Below are 21382 nucleotides of genomic sequence, written 5' to 3'. Positions count from 1 at the left end.
GGCTCCGTGTTGAGGGTCAAGCAGTGGTCTGATTTTATTCAGGGCTACCTGCCCAGTATTTATGCAGGTCTCCCACCTGGTGGACACTCCCCTAGGGGACCAGATGGGAGACTGTGACAAGGGACAGACATACACCAATGACAGACACACATGTAAAACATCCTCACAATGCATCCTAATTCCCTCCCTCTATCCTGGAGATAATTGGGAAGTAATCCAATTATCTCCCAGGATAGAGGCAACTCGCCATTATACACGTGGGGACACAAAGACAGTAAAACACCTTAAAATACACCAAGTTACATTTTATACATTAAACACAGACATGTCACATATCCCCAGATAGCTGGGATCTGAGCGCACATAACTACCGAATAGCACTCTTGTGGGCGAAACGGTCCGCTACACTACCGAATAGCGCCCAGATCCTATTCACACAGTTCAATTGCCATGGAGCCGAAGTCTTTAATTACACAAATAAGCTCCATGGCATAGCTATCTGGGTTAACACATTCACATATAACAAAGTACCGAATGACTGGTGTTCGGCTAAATCGCCACGAATAGGAACCAGGGGGCGGACGGGTCAGCGGTGTTCGCGCAAATAAGTGTCCGTTTTCAGTTCCATAGTTTAAGCGCTGAACACCGCTGGCCGTTCGGGACTTTTAGAATGGCCGCCGCCACGTGTTCGGCAAAAGAACCAAAAACACCCTGCGTTCGTCAATTAAGCTGTGGTTAACCGCAGCTTCAGGGAGGTAAATTGGCGGCACACTCCAGCTCCTAGGTGGTCGCGCATTTGGTAGTTTGTTCGGTAGATAAAATCTACCGAACACCCTGGCTGAAAGGCACGAATAAGCCTTTCTGCAGGGAAAATAAAGTATTTTTAAAGTCTGGTCCATAGTCCAAAGGGAGCAGGCGGGCAACCAGGCTTCTCCAATGCAATGTGGTGAGACTGCTCTCGTCACAGTTTCGCCTTACGGCTTAGCTGGGTACAAATAATAATTGCAATCTTTATTGTTATTTAAGTATTTCTCACAAAGATGGTGAAGAATCACCTCTTCCTAGCACCCCGGCTAGAAATTGATACACCTTCAAGCAGAGAAGATATTACTAGTCCAGCAGCAATCAGATCCTGGATGATCCCACACATTACCACCGACCTAAGGAGGCGACAAATCCCCTACCACAGCAAGGAAAGCAGTTATTCAAACTCCTCCACTACGCCAGAACCCATTACCTTCTATGTTTTAAGTGGTACTGGTCCTATGTTACGTGGCCCAATTAGGAAAAATGTTCTGGTCTTAATCCATAGGCTAGTGGTCCCGCGAGGCCAACATCCCATCCTCATACTCGGAGGTACTACGCCCATCATGGCCAAATCATAGCTAGCCGCCTTGCACTGTTGCAAAGAGAGGGCTTCACCTGTCACTCCTATTCTTTCTTATGCTTTAATTGACACCGAGAGGCTAACACCCCGCCACATGTTCGGTGGCCTCAATTTCCCCTCGGGTCCACACATAGTGCCTCTCAGGCCGCTTGGCAACTAGCAGGGACTCATCTGTCATGCTCACAAAGCATAATTGTTTCACCGCTTGGTATTTAGCTAGCCCCACCAGTACCCACCAAATACATCAACGGACAACACGGAGGCAGGGGAAGGCCCAGCAACACCAACTCAGGTGACACCCAGGCCATGCTAGCCTCACTTATAAACTCATAAGCCATTTACGACAGACTGGCAATCTCGAGTCGGTCACCACAGGCCTCACAAGGCTGGGCCTCACGCTACTGTACAACCAGCACCAATTCTTATGACACACAAGACGTTAACCCTGTACGTATGATCCCAGCACGTTGGGGAAACAAGGCATATATAAGTATGATGATGTATCTGTGATGGTCAGATCCAGGGATTCCAGGTAAATTGGAAACTGACCATCCCTTGGTTGGGTTGGCATTTGGAATATGTAGAGATGCTTATTTGTGTAGGTACCCATACAGAAGGGATTTTGTCCCAAACAAATGGACGAGCACTCTCAGGCTCCAGGTACCAGCACCTCTGAACTACCAGAGACAATTGATATGAGTAGTTGAATTGCATATATGTTCAAATGGTTCAGGGCACATGACAAACCATGTGTCCCAATACAACTTACAAATAACGTACTCACCATCTGTACACACCAATGCATTTTCAACACTACTGACTCATCACCCTTCCAGACTTGTAGTAGATTTACTAAAGCTCTGGAGCTTCAAAGGGCTCCTATACAGGTATCATAAATACACCTTCAAGGAATATAGCATGCTCTCACTTACAGTCACAGCACAACAGAACCATTGGCTGTAAACACACTTGTAGCGGAACCAGCCCCGCCACTTGTGCATGGAGAGGACTGCTTGCCAGCCTCTTGCCCTGTGATTATGGTCCCTGGGAGGTTTGGCCCTTGAAATAACTGATTTGGGCATGTTGTATTGTATTATGCTGCTACTGGCCCTTTAAGAACCATCTGGGGACGTACTGTGGAGTTACTGGGTGGCCACCATTTCACGTATCAGAGGCACATGGTGAGAACAATGGATGAAGCACATGGTGAGAACAATGGATGGCGGCCATTTTAACTCACAGACCCTGTTGAGACTTTTCTACACGGTGCCATCTCGCCGGTATTTGGCACACAATGACATCGTGCAGTAGTTTTAAACTATACAACAGGGGACACATTATACAGTAATTATTATTTATATAATCTGTATATGTTCTGTGGAATCTACATTAAACTGTATCTTCTAAACTACTGAACGGATCTGGGTGAATTTTGGATATGTGGTTCACCCAGATCCCACGGTTCTGATTATATATATATATATATATATATATATATATATATATATATATATATGGGGTTATTGCATGTTTTGGGGTCCCTGTGATATGTTTTATAAAACTGTATTCCTCTACCTGTGATAATGATATTACCCATTGTGTTCAGTAATCCTATCACAGGCAGAGGGGAGGATTTTGTATGGGAGTGTCTGTGTGTATTGTACGGATTGATTGGTTGTTCTGTAAAACCCTGTGGGCAGTACTATGTTTGTGGATTGGGAATAAAAGAGGCTGTATGTGCCAGTACAGTTAGTTCCTGCTTAGCCCTCAAAGTAAAGTGTTGTCTCATTATTGGGGGAGGATTTATTCTATGTTGTTCCAGTTTGACTGCTAGGAGTGTAAACCTATTCGCCAGGTTTTTTCCTATCCAGCTGTATACAGCGTTCGTCTGCTTGGGAGAATTTATATGCTTCTCCGATTCGGTGGTTGTGGTGTCTGCTGCAGTGCTTGGAGTCCTCAGGAAGCGCTAGGAGCATCCTTCAACCGAGGTACCCAGTCGGGGTGCCTGTCGACCTGTTACAACACTCCTAGCCAAGAATTGCAGAGGGGTCTTCCAATCTCCACCATTTACAGCATGGCACCAAACACATTGGTATTGTCACAAAGAAATCTTCCCTTAAACAAAGACTAACCATAGACTTATTGGCACCACACACCTAACATTACTGGGCATCCATACACGCAAGTTACCACAAGACAAATAGGGAACATTCTCAACTACATCAATCACTACCTCCTGCTTAGTACTTACAACCGCAAGGAACTACAATCCCTACCAGGTTCCTTAATTTTTCCATGCCAATCATACACAAGACCACGCTTTCGCATCCAGAGTACTTTCCCCTTTTTTCCACACTTCCAACATGACGATCAGAGGATATCCCTAGACACCCCAGCAAAAGCAGACCTGCACATGGGGGGGAATTTCTTAACCACTTGGCATGGTAAAAGCATGTTCCTTCCAGGATTGTCTGACACTTCTCCAACCAGATAAACAGATGCAGCATCTACCACGGGTTTTAGCAGCGATCTACCGGGAACAATTGCTTTGGAGCTGTTGGCCATGGCATCCAGGTTTGGACATTTTTTCCACCACCTCAGCCCCTTTGGGGGATCTACCCCATTGTAGCAGCTGCTGTGGCATGGGGTAAATCATGGTCAGGGTCATCAATCCGTTGTTACTCAGACAACTAAGCACGTAATATCATCAACAAATGCCACTCATCATCCATAAGGTCATGATATTTCTGGGGAACTCACTTGGTTGACCACTTACCGTATATACTCGAGCATAAGCCGAGTTTTTCAGCACATTTTTTTGCTGAAAAACCCCAACTCGGCTTATACTCGAGTCAATGTCTGTATTATGGCAATTTACATTGCCATAATACAGACAATGGGGCTGTGTAGGAGGGGGCTGGCAGGGAGCGTTTACTTACCTCTCCTGCAGCTCCTGTCAGCTCCCTTCTCCTCCGCGCTGGTCCGGTAAGCTCCCCTGTCAGCTCCCAGTGTAAGTCTCGCGAGAGCCGCGGGGTCATAGCGCGGCCGCGAGACTTACACTGGAAGCTGACCGGACCGGCACAGAGGAGAAGGGAGCTAACAGGAGCTGCAGGAGAGGCAAGTAAACGCTCCCTGCCAGCCCCCTCCTCTGAACTGCCAATGCCACTGGACCACCAGGGAGTGAGAGCCCCCCTCCCTGCCATGTATCAAGCAGGGAGGGGGGGACGAAAAAAAATATAAATAATAATATTTAAAAAATAATAATATAACAACAAAAAAATATAACAAAAAAAATTATTAAAATAATAATTAAAAAATAATAAAAATGCCCACCCCCACCAAGGCTCTGCAACACATACACAAACACACACTGCACTCATACACACACACACTACATTCATACACACACACTGCACTCATGCATACACACACACTGCACTCATACACACATACTGCATCACATACACACACACTGCATCACATACACACACACTGCATCACATACACACACACACACACTGCATTCATTATATACGCACACATTATATACACACACTGTAAATAAATATTCAATTAATATCATTTTTTTAGGATCTAATTTTATTTAGAAATTTTCCAGTAGCTGCTGCATTTCCCGCCCTAGCCTTATACTCGAGTCAATAAGTTTTCCCAGTTTTTTGGGGTAAAATTAGGGGCCTCGGCTTATATTCGGGTCGGCTTATACTCGAGTATATATGGTATCACATTTCTTTTACTTTCATGTACCAGGCGGGGGTATACATCCCTGCCGACAATTGTCTCATTTATATTCCAGGCATGTTCATCATACGCTTCCTACAGCCGCCCATACAGTCACGGCCACTCTTTCGTTCCAGAGACAAATCCTGGATTAGACATACTCATGCAGCATAGCATGCACTATCCCACCTAGCACTTTCATCCCATACTTGTAGAACACACAACAGTTTTTCACCTGGCCAAACTACCATAACTTCATGCCATCATACCAGACAAGAATTTACTCAGAGCTTTTCAGGAATCCATACTATTAAGTCGACATTACCAGCCATGCACACTGCCTTCTATGCCTTTCTCAGGCCACAGAATCCACTACCATCACCACCACTCAGACAGATCGTTGTCTTCAATGATCCCACGTACGTAAACACATATATCATTACCTATTGGCTCTACCACATTCCGAAACGAGTCAACACGCACCAACAGTAGAGATAACATACTATCCTACCCACAACAAATGGTTTCCACTTTCGGTCCTAGATTCCTACCTTCAAAATCCTTCCAGGAATTAAATACTTTAATGCATTTAAGGAAATGTCTGGTTAATTTGTATATACTTGTTGACTGTATTAAATCTTTGATTATTCATTTTTGCCCTCTTTTACAGGCCTACCGTATCGTCAGTCTCTGCACACCACAACCGACTAGCTCCCTTCATACTATCCTATGCTTATGCTGTATCCTTACTCCATATACGGCTATTTGCCCCTTACACAAGTATAAAGGCCGTTTGGCCTGTATTTGTGGGAGGGGCTTAAATTAATTCACTCCTCCATATAAGGGACACCCCTTACCTGACTCCATATCGCTTGAGGTTAGCATCAGAATGACCCTCCCACCCACTCCTCATTTCAACACTTTCTCTTTTCTTTCCATTTACTTTACTTTCTTACTCCTTGGTGGGCACTCTTTTACAGGCCTACCGTATCGTCTGTCTTGGCACACCACAACCGACTTGCTCCCTTTATACTATCTGTAACGGACCGTTTCACTTACAAGAGGATAAAACCCAGTTTAGGCGATATCCCCCTTTTCCATAGACCAGCAGCTACTACAATCACCAACCTTCCGAACTCCAATACACGAACCCTGGAATCAGCCGAACAGGAAAAGCATACAATCCGCTTACACTCATGGCAGTCAGCATACAATCCAATTCCCCCAAAAACGAGACGACACATCGGTTTGAGGGTCAAGCAGAATCTGAGGTCTGGAACACCCAGCCTGGTTTTTATTACAGTTGTGCACATACAGGACACACCCAGGGGGAGGCATAAAACAACCAATCAAGCAAAAGTACAACCCACACATCCCCTCCCCTCAGATAAGCAATTAACATAATTATTACATACAGTAAAAATACAGTTTCCACACATACTCTGTAACTTTAAAACCATACATCACATTCACATAAAAATACATATCCACAATCAATCCATTCATGGGAACAACATATTAAAAAATGGCATGAATCAGACCAGGGGTTCAAAAGTTAGGAAAAGTATATTTTGTTCCCCCTGGCTGGCAGTATTTTAATCTGCTCAAACAGGAAAAGTAAAACATCCCCACAATGCATCCTGGTTTCCTCCCTTCTGCCCTGGAGATAATTGGAGAAGTAATCCAGTTATATCCCAGGTCAAAGACAAAACTCCATTACACATGTGGGGACCTAAATACAGGATTATGTTTTAAAATATATAAAGTCACTTTTATTACACCAAACACAGACATGTTACATATCCCCAGATAGCTCAGGTCTGCGTGCACATTATTAGGTGAATGGCACGCAGACCACACAAATACAGTTTAATTGCCATGGAGCCAAAGTCTTTCCCATAGTCTTTCATTATATGAATAGGCTCCACGGCATAGCTATCTGGGGGTATCACTGCTCACACAGGGCAAGTACCGAATGGCCCCACTGTGTTTAAAGGGCCAGAATGAGTGACATGCACTCTGTTAGGGCCGAATACGTTTTGTAAAAGGGCCCAATCTCCCAGGGCCATAGTCCAAAGGCAAGAGGCGGGCAAGCAGCCCCCTCCAAGCACACGTGGCGAGGTCGGTTTCGCCACACTATCCTACGCTTATGCTGGATCCTTACTCCATTTCCGGCTATTTGCCCCTCACAAAAAAAATAAAATATATATTGTAGCGGAGGGCAGTATTAAAGACCACGATCTCCGCTGGTTCCACGAGTAAATCCACAGTCAGCGCTGAAAAGTAAGACAAGTCCCCAAATCCTCCCAATAACCGGACGAAACACAGTTTGGGAGTCAACTAACTGGCTTTATTCACAAGCTGGCATATTTAAGCAGTTCCCCATGCAAGGGGTTTCCGTACAGATAATCCAGGGGATTTCTCCAACCATGCATTGTTCTTTTCCCAACAGGCATTGCTGCACGAGAGGGATACTCCCACTAAAATGGACGATTAAGTGGATTATCCCCTCGTGCAGCAGAACCGGCAATTTACTTTAAAATATACATTTTACACAATATTCAGTACATTGAGATGACCGAACGTTCGGTAGATAGCTGGGGTCTGAGCGCACCTTTTGTGAGAATACTGCTCAGATCCCAGCTGAAATGACCGAACGCCGCACAAATACAGTTTTACATAGAAGTTCCCCTCAATCTGTCGAACGTATCTAGGGGAACGATTCTACCGAACACCGGGCTCCCGAATGGCCTGGAAGTGCAGCGGTGTTTGCATAATCGAGTAGCCGTTTTTAGTTCCAGGCACTTGACGACCAAACACCGCTGCGAAATAGACGAATCCAAGATGGTCGACCGCCGCATGGTCGGTAGTCGAACGACGGCCACCCAGGATAGTCTATAATTACCGATTGCAACATTGTTGCAATCGGTTAACAAGTGCCACACGACCCTAAGTGTGTGATCTACCAGGGGGGCCCGTATTCATTCGGCGAACGGCTTAGATCGCCGCTGTTCGCCGAACGAAGTACTTGTATGCTGGTAGCTTACGGCTGCCAGCATGCGAATCACCATAGCATAACATACACACATCAAATATACACGGCACACATTACAGCCTACAGACAACCTTCCCATATTATAGTTCCGAAGTGGCTAGGTTTGCCATACATACATACATACATACATACATATATATATATATATATATATATATATATATATATACATATATATATATATATATATATATATATATATATATATATATATATATATATATATATATATATATATATATATATATATTGGAAGGCATGGCCTGAAGTTGTGGGAGGAGCTATAGACCTACAAAAGGGACTCCCCACTTTCCTTGCTTACCTTTGTGGGTCAGACGAATAGCACTTCCAGGTCATACAAGACGCCATTTTGATTTCACCTTTGCTCCATGAGGTCTCATACTCCAAGCTGTGTCCAGGAATCCTGCTGCAGGGCTTTCCGTTAATCCAGTGGCTTTCTTTCCAGTCAGCATCACATTTGGTGCCTCAGGGACTCTCAAACCGTAAGTTGACCCACCTGTCGCGCCAGGATTAGTTCCCATGGCGTTCAGCACAGCACGGGTCCTCACTTAACGGTTTCCTTTTGTTTTGCACGGTTATTTCATTACCTAATACTCACCTAGCTGTTCATGTAAAATCTTTTGTTTAAAATCTGTTGGGTTAAAATCATCTGTGCGGTTAAAACTAGAACCGAAATACAATTTTTCGCCTAGACACTGTCCCCTACCGGTCTTTGGGTGTACTACAGGCTTCTGAGACATTATCACATTTCATGTACAAACCAACGAACCACTGCATTTTCGCCCACATACTGACCCCTACTGGTCATTCGGTGTACTACAGGCTTCTCAGACATTATTGCATTTCATGTACAAACCAACAAACCACTGCATTTTCACCTACACACTGACCCCTATCGGTCATTCGGTGTACTACAGGCTTCTTACACGTTTTTCATTTTCATGTACAAACCAATAAACTACGGCATTTTCACCTACACACTGACCCCTACCGGTCATTCAGTGTACTACAAGCTTCTCAGATATTATTGCATTTCATGTACAAACCAACGAACCACTGCATTTGCGCCTACACACTGAACACTACCGGTCATTCGGTGTACTACAGGCTTCTCAGACATTATTGCATTTCATGTACAAACCAACTAACTACTGCATTTTTGCCTACACACTGACCCTTATCAGTCATTTCGGTGTACTACAGGCTTCTTAGATATTGTTTGAATTTTCAAGTACAAACCAATAAACCACTGCATTTTCACCTACACACTGACCCCTACCAGTCATTCAGTGTACTACAGGCTTCTCAGACATTATTGCATTTCATGTACAAACCAACAAACCACCAGATTTTCACCTACACACTGACCCCTACCGGTCATTCAGTGTACTACAGGCTTCTCAGATATTATTGCATTTCATGTACAAACCAACGAACCACGGCATTTGCGCCTACACACTGACCCCTACCGGTCATTCGGTGTACGACAGGCTTCTCAGACATTATTGCATTTCATGTACAAACCAATGAACCACTGCATTCGTGCCTACACACTGACCCCTACCGGTCATTCGGTGTACTACAGGCTTCTCAGACATCATTGCATTTCATGTACAAACCAACGAACCACTGCATTTTTGCCTACACACTGACCCCTACTGGTCATTTGGTGTACTACAGGCTTCTCAGACATCATTGCATTTCATGTACAAACCAACGAACCACTGCATTTTTGCCTACACACTGACCCCTACCGGTCATTCGGTGTACTACAGGCTTCTCAGACATCATTGCATTTCATGTACAAACCAACGAACCACTGCATTTTTGCCTACACACTGACCCCTATCAGTCATTCGGTGTACTACAGGCTTCTTAGACGTTTTGCATTTTCATGTACAAACCAATAAACCACTGCATTTCTACCTACACACTGACCCCTACCGGTCATTCGGTGTACTACAGGCTTCTCAGACATTATTGCATTTCATGTAGAAACCAACGAACCACTGCATTTTCGCCTACATGATGACCCCTACTGGTCAATCGGTATACTACAGGCTTCTCAGACATTATTGCATTTCATGTACAAACCAACGAACCACTGCATTTTTGCCTACTTGCTGACCCCTACTTGTCAATCGGTATACTACAGGCTTCTCAGACTTTATTTCACTTCATAAGCAAACAAACTAACTACAGCATTTTCGCTTTTATACTGACTCCTACGGAATATTTGCATGGTTGCACGCTTAAAGTCCTTCCAATTACGTACTTTCACACATTAGGTTATTCAGCAGCCAGTCATGGTTCACTACACTCATGTTTCCGGGTACAGTTGTATTCCATATCAAAGATGATATAACACTCCCGACAAGTTAAATTCCTTCAAACAGGGGCATTAACAAGCATACAATAAACATTGGGACGGAGCACTTTGCTCTATTAAACGTGCATAACACACATATGGGTATACGCTTTTAAATCAAAGAAAATAAAATGTTACTTGCGCTTTTTCCTTAATCCCTATGTATATTTAGACAAATGGAGGTCATTTAGTTGCTCCAATGGCCATTGGAGGGATGCCCGCCTGCCAACGTCAAGGCAGACCCCCCCCCCTAAGCGGGTCCTAACACTGACCCTTCAGCCTGCTTCCTTGAGCTTCTGGCAAAGATATCTCTAATGAGACAGAAAGGGGTATTTTTTATATACACCCCTTTACTTATTAACCCTTAATAGGGAACACATGGGATGGGTAGCAGCATTGTAACCAGGTTGCTGCTACCCATCCCATGTGTTCCCTATTAAGGGTTAATAAGTAAAGGGGTGTATATAAAAAATACCCCTTTCTGTCTCATTAGAGATATCTTTGCCAGAAGCTCAAGGAAGCAGGCTGAAGGGTCAGTGTTAGGACCCGCTTAGGGGGGGTCTGCCTTGACGTTGGCAGGCGGGCATCCCTCCAATGGCCATTGGAGCAACTAAATGACCTCCATTTGTCTAAATATACATAGGGATTAAGGAAAAAGTGCAAGTAACATTTTCTTTTCTTTGGTTTTTACTATATATTGGGGCTGATGTGTGTTGTAGTCCTTGCTGCTTAAGCGCAGGACTTCTCTTTTTGTATTTGTATTTACTTTGTATCACACAGCCTGGTTACAATGCTGCTACCCATCCCATGTGTTCCCTATTAAGGGTTAATAAGTAAAGGGGTGTATATAAAAAATACCCCTTTCTGTCTCATTAGAGATATCTTTGCCAGAAGCTCAAGGAAGCAGGCTGAAGGGTCAGTGTTAGGACCCGCTTAGGGGGGGTCTGCCTTGACGTTGGGATTAAGGAAAAAGTGCAAGTAACATTTTCTTTTCTTTGGTTTTTACCATATATTGGGGCTGATGTGTGTTGTAGTCCTTGCTGCTTAAGCCCAGGATTTCTCTTTTTGTATTTGTATACGCTTTTAAATGTCTATATAAAATTTTCATACATTGTTTTACCCATCCGGGATACAGGTATTTATAACCCTTATGACCAGTAAGGGTATCTAATCATACTACCAGGTATATACACCTGCTTATGTGGTATTTACATACATTTTCTGTTTTCCCCTGGATACATCCTTAGCGTACTGGCAATTAGGGACTACAGGTTTCCAATAGGTATTCTCCTTTCTTGGCATCTGCGCCTGTCGTATAGTGGTCCCGCGAGGCCAAAACCCCGCCTCAACGCTCTGAGGCAAACACCCATCGGGCCACTCGTGAGCTAGCCGCCTTGCATGGTATATAGAGAGGGCCTCACCTGTCACTCCCCTCCCCTTTTTTTCTGGTTACAGTCACCGAGAGGCCAACATCCTGCCATTACGTTGGTGGCCACAAAATTCCCTCGCACCATTGCATAGATAGAGCCTCTCAAGCCACTTGGCAACTAGCAGGGCCTCACCTGTCACAAAACAAATGATTAATTGTTTCACCATGTGGCTTTAGCTAGCAACCAGTACTAGCACACTGTGGGTTCATATAATAATGGCTATCTTCATCTTTCACTTGGAGAGGATGTTGCGAGTCCCACACTACAATTTTGTCCCAACACAGCGGACGATCACGTTTCAGGCTCGAAGCTCTAGCACCTCAGAACTACCAGAGACAAATTGGGTCATCTCATTCTCTTGGGCAAATCCCAGATTTGCAACAATTTCCATGTTGGCACAAGTAGTTTCAGTGCATGCAGACTGTGGCAGACATGTTCCCAATACGTCAGGGCACATGAAACCATGTGTCCCAATTAATGTACCCTGAACATTACTTCACGTCTGTAAACATTATGCATTTCCAGTACTTTCTAACTCCTCACCCTTCCAGACATTTAGTTGATTTCCTAATCTCCGATTTTAAAGGCCTTCCCGGACAGGTATTGCCATACTTTTGGGGAAATCTAGAATGCCCTAACTTGCAGTCATCACAGCAGCTGGCATTACACTCATGGCCCAAGAATGGCAGAAAGATTTCTACCTGGGCCTCTCTGATCTACACCATTTACCGCGTGGCGCAATCCCATTGGGATTGTCACAGGGAATCTTTCCTCACACTGTAACTGATCATAGACTTATCTGCACCTCACGCCTCGGCTACCCCAAGTCTCAACTCCCTCATACCCTTCTGAGGAGTCTTCATTACAGTATGCCACCATTGTTCATACCATTACAGCTATCACTCAAGCAGTGGGGGAAGCCTGGTTAAGTAAAACTGACATCACAACGCATTTTAGACTGCCATCATCCACCCTACACTGGCACTTACAGGGCATTTATGGGCAGCAGTCATATATTTCTTCTCCTGCTTAACTTTCGGGTCCAGAAGCCACAATCTTAAATATATTCGTAATACTATTTGCGGGTTGTGGTTAAACATATCCAGATGCCCCACAGTCATACACTCCCGAGATGATTTCTTGTTGGTCAAAGGGAACGCCTTTCCCTCTAGAAGCTTCAAGGAAGCCATTTGTATGTCTGAACACTTGGGGGTCCCAGTATTCCCTAAGGTCACAGAAGACCCAGACACTATCGTTACATTCCTGGGCATACAACTTGACTTGGCATCCTTGCCAACAAGTTACCACATGAGAAATAGGAACAGTCGCAACAACACCAATTACCAACTCCTGCTTGGTACTCGCAACCGCATGGAACTGCAATCCCTGCCAGGTTCCTTAAAATTTGCCATGCGCATCATACCGCAGGCTGCGCTTTCATCTCAGACCACTTTGCTTTTTCCACACTCCCGCATGATGATCAGGGGCTGTCCCTAGACAACCAAGCCACGGCAGACCTAACCACACGTAATGGTAAACTACTGTGGCAGCTGACGTGACAGCCGCCATGGCAGAGGGTAATTTATGGTCAAGGTCATGGATTACATGAACCTCGCCAACATAACCGGGCTCTGACTAAACTGGCCTTGTCCACCAGCACTCAACACGCTTGCTACAGGGTTCCACTTATACAATACGTTTCATGTCGGACCATGACTTGGATACCTGGTTTGAGGTTTCACCATTTATGGCATTCACTTCTTTTTGCCCCCTTAAGTTAAAATTCTCGCACAACACGGTTAAACTTTATCTCACGGACATTCAACACTATACGTATTTCTACTTCCCAAAACACAGGGAAGTTCATGCACTATATAGCCAAGATATCCCCGCACACGTTAAAGACACGGGGCTGCTCGGAATCATAGGCTTATGCGACTTACATACCACAGCCGATTCAGGAATTAGGAAGCTTTCATTAAAATGTCTACCTGATGGTTAACAAATGCACTATGATCCTGTATAATGTTTTACATTAATATTTCTCTTTTTGCCCACTTTTTACCGGCCTACAACATACGTCGGTTTCGGCACACCTCAACCGATTATTCCTAAAGCTACATCGATACAACCATCTTATTCTATATCATATGAGAATGCCCCGAACACAAATTGGAAGGCATGGCCTGAAGTTGTGGGAGGGGCTATAGACCTACAAAAGGGACTCCCCCCTTTCCCTGCTTACCTTTGTGGATCAGACAAATAGCCCCACCCTCCACTCCCATTGTTCATATTTCCTCTATGTAAGCCGACTTTTTACCGGCCTACAGCATACGTCGGTTTCGGCACACCTCAACCGATTATTCCTAAAGCTACATCGCTACAACCATCTTATTCTATATCATATGAGAATGCCCCGAACACAAATATATATATATATATATATATATATATATATATATATATATATATATATATATATATATATATATTACACATTTTCTCTAATGTTCTCACTTCTGTTTTTCACTTTAACACTAACTTCTCTCATTACTAAAATATCCCTATCCTTTCACTCACCTGTCCCTGGCAACACCATCATCATTACTTCCACCTTACTCCCCTCCCCTCTCTATTCATCCCATGCACTCTACACATACCTTTCCAGCCTATCTCAACCAACTCCTCCCAAATCCTCTACATACATACCCTCCTACAAAACTTTCAAATCCTACTCCCACCTTCACTTCACTTCTCTTCTGGCATTGTCCCTGCTGACCTTAAACATGCCACTATAGTATAATACTTTAGTATAATACTAAAAAAAACATCACTCAACCCATCCACCCCCTCTATCGTCCCATATCCCTGCTCCCTTTTTCCTCAAAGCTTCTGGAATGACTTGTCTTTACCAGTGTGTCTCATTTCCTCAATTCCAACTCTCTCCTTGACCCTCTTCAATCTGGCTTCCGCCCTCTCCACTCTACGGAGACTGCGCTTATCAAAGTTACTAATGACCTAATCGCAGCTAAATCCATACGAATTCTTCTTGACCTCTCAGCTGCCTTTGACACCGTTGATCATGCTCTCCTTCAAACTCTCCAATCACTCGGTCTCTGTGACTCTGTCCTCTCATGGTTTTCCTCTTATCTCTCCCAACGCTCATTCAGTGTCTCTTTTTCTAATGATACCTCCTCCCCTCGTCCTGTCTTTATACTGCCTCTCTTGGCAAACTTATTACCTCTTTTGGATTCCACTACCACCTGTATGCGGATGACACCCAGCTATATCTCTCCTCCCCTGCCATCCTGCAACGTGTCACTGCTTGCCTTTCTTCCATCTCTGACTGGATGTCTTCCCGCTTTCTGAAACTCAATCTCTCTAAAACTGAGCTCCTTGTCTTTCCTCCTCCTCCTAATACTGATCCTCCTCTTTCGCTCTCCCTTCATGTTTGTGGTACCCACATCAGCCCATCCTTGCAAGCGCACTGTCTTGGCGTCATACTTGATTCTGGCCTCACCTTTGACCCTCACATCCAGCATGTTGCCAAATGCTGTAGATTCCATCTTAAAAACATAACCCTTTCTTGCACCAGATACTACCAAGGAGCTTGTCCATGCTCTAGTAATTTCCCGCATGGATTATTGTAACCCCCTCATGATTGGCCTTCCCAAAAGCCGTACTGCACTGCTACAGTCCGTAATCAACGCTGCTGCCAGACTGATTTTGCTCTCTAGTCGTTTCTCTCACACCTCACCCCTCTGCCAGTCCTTACATTGGCTTCCTGTATGCTATAGGAGTCAATTCAAGGTACTAATTCACACCTATAAAGCACTGAACAACTCTAGCCCCTCTTATATCTCCACACAGATCCATAGGTATGTCCCTTCTCGGTCTCTCTGCTCTGCCCGTGACCACCTCCTGTACGTTGTCCGCACCCGTACGGCCAGCTCACACTTGCAGGAGTTCTCGCGGGCGGCTCCCTTCCTATGGAATAGCCTGCCTACCGCCATCAGACTCTCCCCTAGTCTTGCATCTTTTAAGAAGTGCCTTAAAACCCATCTTTTTTGGAAAGATTATGGCCTCCAAGAGTAACCTCTACCTCACATACCTGTCTCTTGCTCTCTCCTAAAGGGCAGCCCACCTTATTTGACTGAAAATTCATGTCCTAATGTGTTTTACACCCCACCTCCTATAGAATGTAAGCTTGATTGAGCATAGTCCTCTTCAACCTATTGTTCCCGTAAGTTTATTTGTAATTGTCCTATTTATAGTTAAATCCCCTTCTCATAATTTTGTAAAGCGCTACGGAATCTGTTGGCGCTATATAAATGGCAATAATAAATAAATAATAAATGTGGGACAGTGTGTGTGTAGGAGGGGCAGTGTGTGTGTGCATGGGAGTGCAGTGTGTATAGGTGGGGTGCAGTGGAAGCACTGTGTGTATGAGGGTGTAGTGGGGGCAGTGTGTGTATCAGGGTGCAGTGTTTGTGTGGGAGAGATGTGTGTGTGGGCGAGACGTGTGTGGGGGTATGAGGGTGCAGTGCTTGTGTGGTGGAGCACTGTGTGGATGGGGGTGTAGTGTGTGTGTGTGTGTGTGTGTGTGTGTGTGTGTGGTGGTGCACTGTGTGGATGGGGGTGTAGTGTGTGTGTGTGTGTGTGGTGGTGCAGTGTTTGAATGGGGAGCACTGTGTGTGGGGGGGGAGACGTGTGTGGGGGAGTACTATGTGTGGGGGTGCAGTGTTTGTATAGGGAGCACTGTGTGTATGTGGGAGAAGTGTGTGTAGGGGTGCAATGTATGGCGGAGAAGTGTGTGTGTGTGGGGGGGGGTGAATTGTGTATGGAGGGGAAGTGTGTGTATGGGGGGCTGTGGGGGCAGTGTGTGTGTGTGTGTGGGGGGGGTGAATTGTGTATGGAGGGGAAGTGTGTGTATGGGGGGCTGTGGGGGCAGTGTGTGTGTGTGTGTGTGTAGTTGAAGGAGATGGCAGAGTAAAACAAATGTTTTTTTAATAAAAAAAAATGATATTCCCCCCTCCCTTCTTACCTTTGCCTGGGAGGAGGGGATATTATTTCCAATCCCTGGTGGTCCGGTGGAATCTCTGAAGGTTCTAGTGGGAAATGAACCCTAGCCTGCAGCATCTGGACTAGAGTTCACTCTCGCGAGAACGAAGCATTACCATGGTAACCGTGGCAACGCTCCGTGCTCGCGAGAGGACATCAGGCGGAGCTGTAGGTAACTGCTCCCGGGTCTTCTCTCCCTCCTCTCTCCGTGGTGGCTGCCCAGCAATGTGCCTGCAGACGGGTGAGGGAGCATCGGCTCTCGGGGCCCCATTTCCCACTCCCACTGGATCCACCACTGATCTGGGGGACCAACATATACAAAAATCACCCAGATCGGTTCAGGACTTTCCATGGAAGTCATAATTTTGAGCGACCGTGCACATGGTTCTATCCTTAAAACAGTTCCAGTAAATTAAGGCCATCAGTCGGTCTCTCTTTCTGAAGTTGTACAATAATCACATACATTTTTAAAGGGCCCATAGTCGTTTGGCAGGAGGCTGGCAAGCAGGCCCCTCCAAGAACACGTGGCTGATGTATTTCTGCCACAGGTTCAATGCTGGTTTTCTATCTAGGAGCCAGGATTAAAAGATCAGTCAGGTTGAACATCAAGTTCAATTATTGAATGTAAAGGCCCTTTGTTCAGCAGGGTGTGGCCTCTTATAGCAGATTTAGCAATCATCCTATGCAGGTGAGAGAAACTGTGGTTAAACTATTGGCTAGGGAGGCTACTAACGGTGGAGAAGTTGAATTTATAGAATTAAAACAGAAAAAAAGAAACATAATTTTGGTTGTCAGGATAGGATCCTGACACAGATCTTTACAGGTGTATTCACTAGACACCCATTCTCACATTTATATAGCCAACTCTTGTCTGATTTTAGGTCGAAAGGCAAAATCTGGACAGAATTAATCTAGCAGGATGCACAGTCGCAAATGATAGTCTACATGCTATTTTCCAAGTGATCGATAATTGAGAACTATCGGCCTGCTGGAAATACTTATACCTGTACAAACTGAGTCAGGTGAAGACACCTGCATGGATTGGGAGGCTACAATGTGTAAACATCATGGAACCATCTGTCATGAAAGTGCAGATTAGGGGAAATAAGTTTAGAGATACATGCAAGAAAAACGGGAAAATAATAGAAGATGCTGGACATTAATGAACTGTGGCTCACCATCCGACGGAGGATGATAATCTTGGGTCCTAGAACTTTGCTGACACTGAAGATATGCATGATTCCAAGAGTGAAGATCATAAAGTCCACAGCCAAGAAAACACGACCTATATATACCGTGTCCGTGTGAACCAGTCTAGTAAATAGAAACACAACAATCATTGGTAAACTGTACACTCACAGTGTGAAGGAACTTCACAATAAATATCTGGTGGCTCAATACGTCAGACCAGTGTGTCGATCTGTAACACTTTACTAGAGCTGGACAGCTGGCTAAAACTAAATTGGAAAAAGTTTCAGAAGTAAAATTAAATGTGAACACTATTCCTATTACTCCAAAATATACCAAATATGGGTGCTGTTTAGCAAAATGATCCCTAATTTGGTACCCATAAGGGTGCCAAATTAAGGAGCTATTAACTAAACACAGCTGAAATATCAAAATTCATAAAAATTATTATTATATTTAGTAGATAACTCCAAAATTTGCAATCCCTACATGGGATTGACATATTTAAGGGTACCAAACGAGGGAGCTATGGTATTTTCTCGATAGCTCCCTAATTTTGTATCCTGTAAAAAGGTAATCCCACATAAGTTTACCATATTAGGGATCTATCTACTAAACAGCTGAAATATTAAAATTAAGAATAAGCCCTTTTTTTCATTTGCCAATTAGCATCTCCTCATACTCTAAGTGAAGCATTTGGTGTCTTCATGTTTAGCTTTAAAAGATGCCAAACGTTAGTCCAGCAAAGATTACAAGGCAGTAATAGGATGTGCCTCTGATGGCTAGGTGAGTGACCTACTTGATGGTCTGTATGACAGCCATTAAAGGTGTCCTTAGGGAACAATGCAGGGTCTCTTCACTCCTAAACATTCAGCTGAAGTAGTTTTGGTTCATATGATTTTACCCAGGGCCGGTGCTACCTGTAAGGCGGACTAGGCAGCCGCCTAGGGCGCCCCTTTGGAAGGGGCGCCGCCAGGAGTGCCGGCCCCCCTCATGCTGCAGCCGCCCAAGCGCTCTGCAGAGAGTCTCAGGCGGCTGCAGCTTTGCCCGGGCTGGTGCGTCCATGAGGGCACACCGCTCGGGCGCAGCATGAGGAGAGGGGCTGACAGGAGGGCAGCGCTCAGCGCTCCCTCCTGTCACTCCCTCACTGTAGCGTGGCCGAGCCGTGTATGGTCCGCAGGTACAGGGAGCATCTGTCTTCTGTACCCGGCCGGACTAACAGGAAGTGCACACTGAGTGTGCACTTCCTTTTAGTCCGGCCGGGTACAGGAAACAAAAGCTCCCTGTACCTGCGCATCATACAGTGCTCGGCCACGCTACAATAGAGGTAGGGGAGGGGGATAAATGGAAAGGGAGGGGGGGGGGGAGTAGATGGAAAGGGAGGGGGGGAGTAGATGGAAAGGGAGGGGGGGAGTAGATGGAAAGGGAGGGGGGAGTAGATGGAAAGGGAGGGGGGAGTAGATGGAAAGGGAGGGGGGAGTAGATGGAAAGGGAGGGGGGTAATAAATTGGCAGGGGGGTAATAAATTGACAGGGAGGGAGGGGGAGTAAATTGACTGGGAGGGGGGAATATATGGACAGGGGGGTAAATTGACAGGCAGGGTGGGGGGGGATAAATTGACAGGGAGGGTGGGGGGGAATAAATTGACAGGGAGGGTGGGGGGGAATAAATTGACAGGGAGGGTGGGGGGGAATAAATTGACAGGGAGGGTGGGGGGGAATAAATTGACAGGGAGGGTGGGGGAATAAATTGAAAGGGGGGAATAAATTGAAAGGGAGGGGAAAGAAATTGACAGGGTGGGGGGGAAGAAATTGACAGGGAGGGGAATTGACGGAAGGGGGAATGAGAGTGGGGAGGGCAGAAGAGACGGACAAGCAGGGGAGAAGAGAGTGACAAGGGAGGGGGGGAGAAGAGAGGGACAAGGGGGGGAGAAGAGAATGACAAGGGAGGGAGAGGGGGAGAAGAGAGTGACAAGGGAGGGGGGAGAGATTGACATCCATCACACACACAATGCACCCCTTACACACAAAGACAATGCACCCCTTGCACACAGAAAAACACACAATACATTACACACACAGACACACACACACACAAGCAATGCAACCCTTACACACAATGCATTCCTTACACACACTCAATGCACCCCTTACAGACGCACACTGCATACCATACATACACAGAAACACACCTTGCAGCCCTTACACATAGAAACACAAATTCACACAATGCATTCCTTACACACATATCAGGACATCCCCTACTCCACCTCCTGTGAACAAACTCATTGGTGGAACATGAAGGTGGACCCTGGGACTCAGACCTTGAGCTGTGTAAAGGGCGTTAAAAAAATGTTCTCCCAGAACATTGATTTTTGTGACCACAGTTACAAACAGCCTCCAGAGAGCCTGTTCTACACCAGACCAGTGGAGCCAGACTGCAGCTAGAGCCCATCATCATCCTCATCTGGTTGTAAGTAGGCAATCTAGTATATTATTCGTGGCACTAATCTCTAATTTACCTCACATTAAAGAAACACTATAGTCCCCAGAACCACTTCAGCTTAATGTAGTGGTTCTGGTGTCTATAGCCTGTCCCTGCAGGTCTTTTAATGTAAACACGGCGGCACTGCAGCACTTGCGTTAGTTAACATGGCAGATCATATGGGTGGGGCATTGTTATGTCATATGGTGGGGGGCGGCAAACTTTACTTTTGCCTAGGGCGGCAAAAATCCTTGCACCGGCCCTGATTGTACCTTTAAGCCTGTCTCCTTTGTGACATCTCCCCTGCTCTAATTAAAATGCCCCAAATTATTCATAGCACTTCTAGTGCAGTGAAGTTCTCCTTCCTATAGTATGAGGGTACTTTCCTCCTCAGTGGGGGTTCAGGCAGTAATGCTGTGAGAAAGACAGAGAGCAGCGATAGGACATTCCATCATGTCCACCACCTCGCTACATCTGTCCACTTATCTACATGTGTCCACCTGTCACTTCTTCACACCTGTCCACCTCTCTACACGTGTAAACTTCTCCACACCTGTCCCCCTCTACACAGCTGTCACTTCTCCACACCTGCCCACCTATCCACACCTGTCACTTTTCCACACCTGTCCACCTCTTCACATTGTCTCTTA

General features: G+C 45.3%; 1 protein-coding gene across 1 annotated transcript in view; it reads right to left on the bottom strand.

Annotated features, from left to right (window-relative positions):
- Positions 1-21382, bottom strand: part of LOC134573608 (transient receptor potential cation channel subfamily M member 2-like) — a 447574-nt gene that overhangs the window by 186270 nt on the left and 239922 nt on the right. Inside the window, exon 20 of the mRNA XM_063433396.1 lies at positions 18239-18374. Coding sequence (XP_063289466.1) covers positions 18239-18374 — 136 coding nt within the window. The remainder of the gene's footprint in view (positions 1-18238; positions 18375-21382) is intronic.

This window comes from Pelobates fuscus, chromosome 1, assembly GCF_036172605.1.
Source record: "Pelobates fuscus isolate aPelFus1 chromosome 1, aPelFus1.pri, whole genome shotgun sequence".
Taxonomy (NCBI): Eukaryota; Metazoa; Chordata; class Amphibia; order Anura; family Pelobatidae; genus Pelobates; species Pelobates fuscus.
This window is presented reverse-complemented; position numbering and strand designations above follow the sequence as displayed.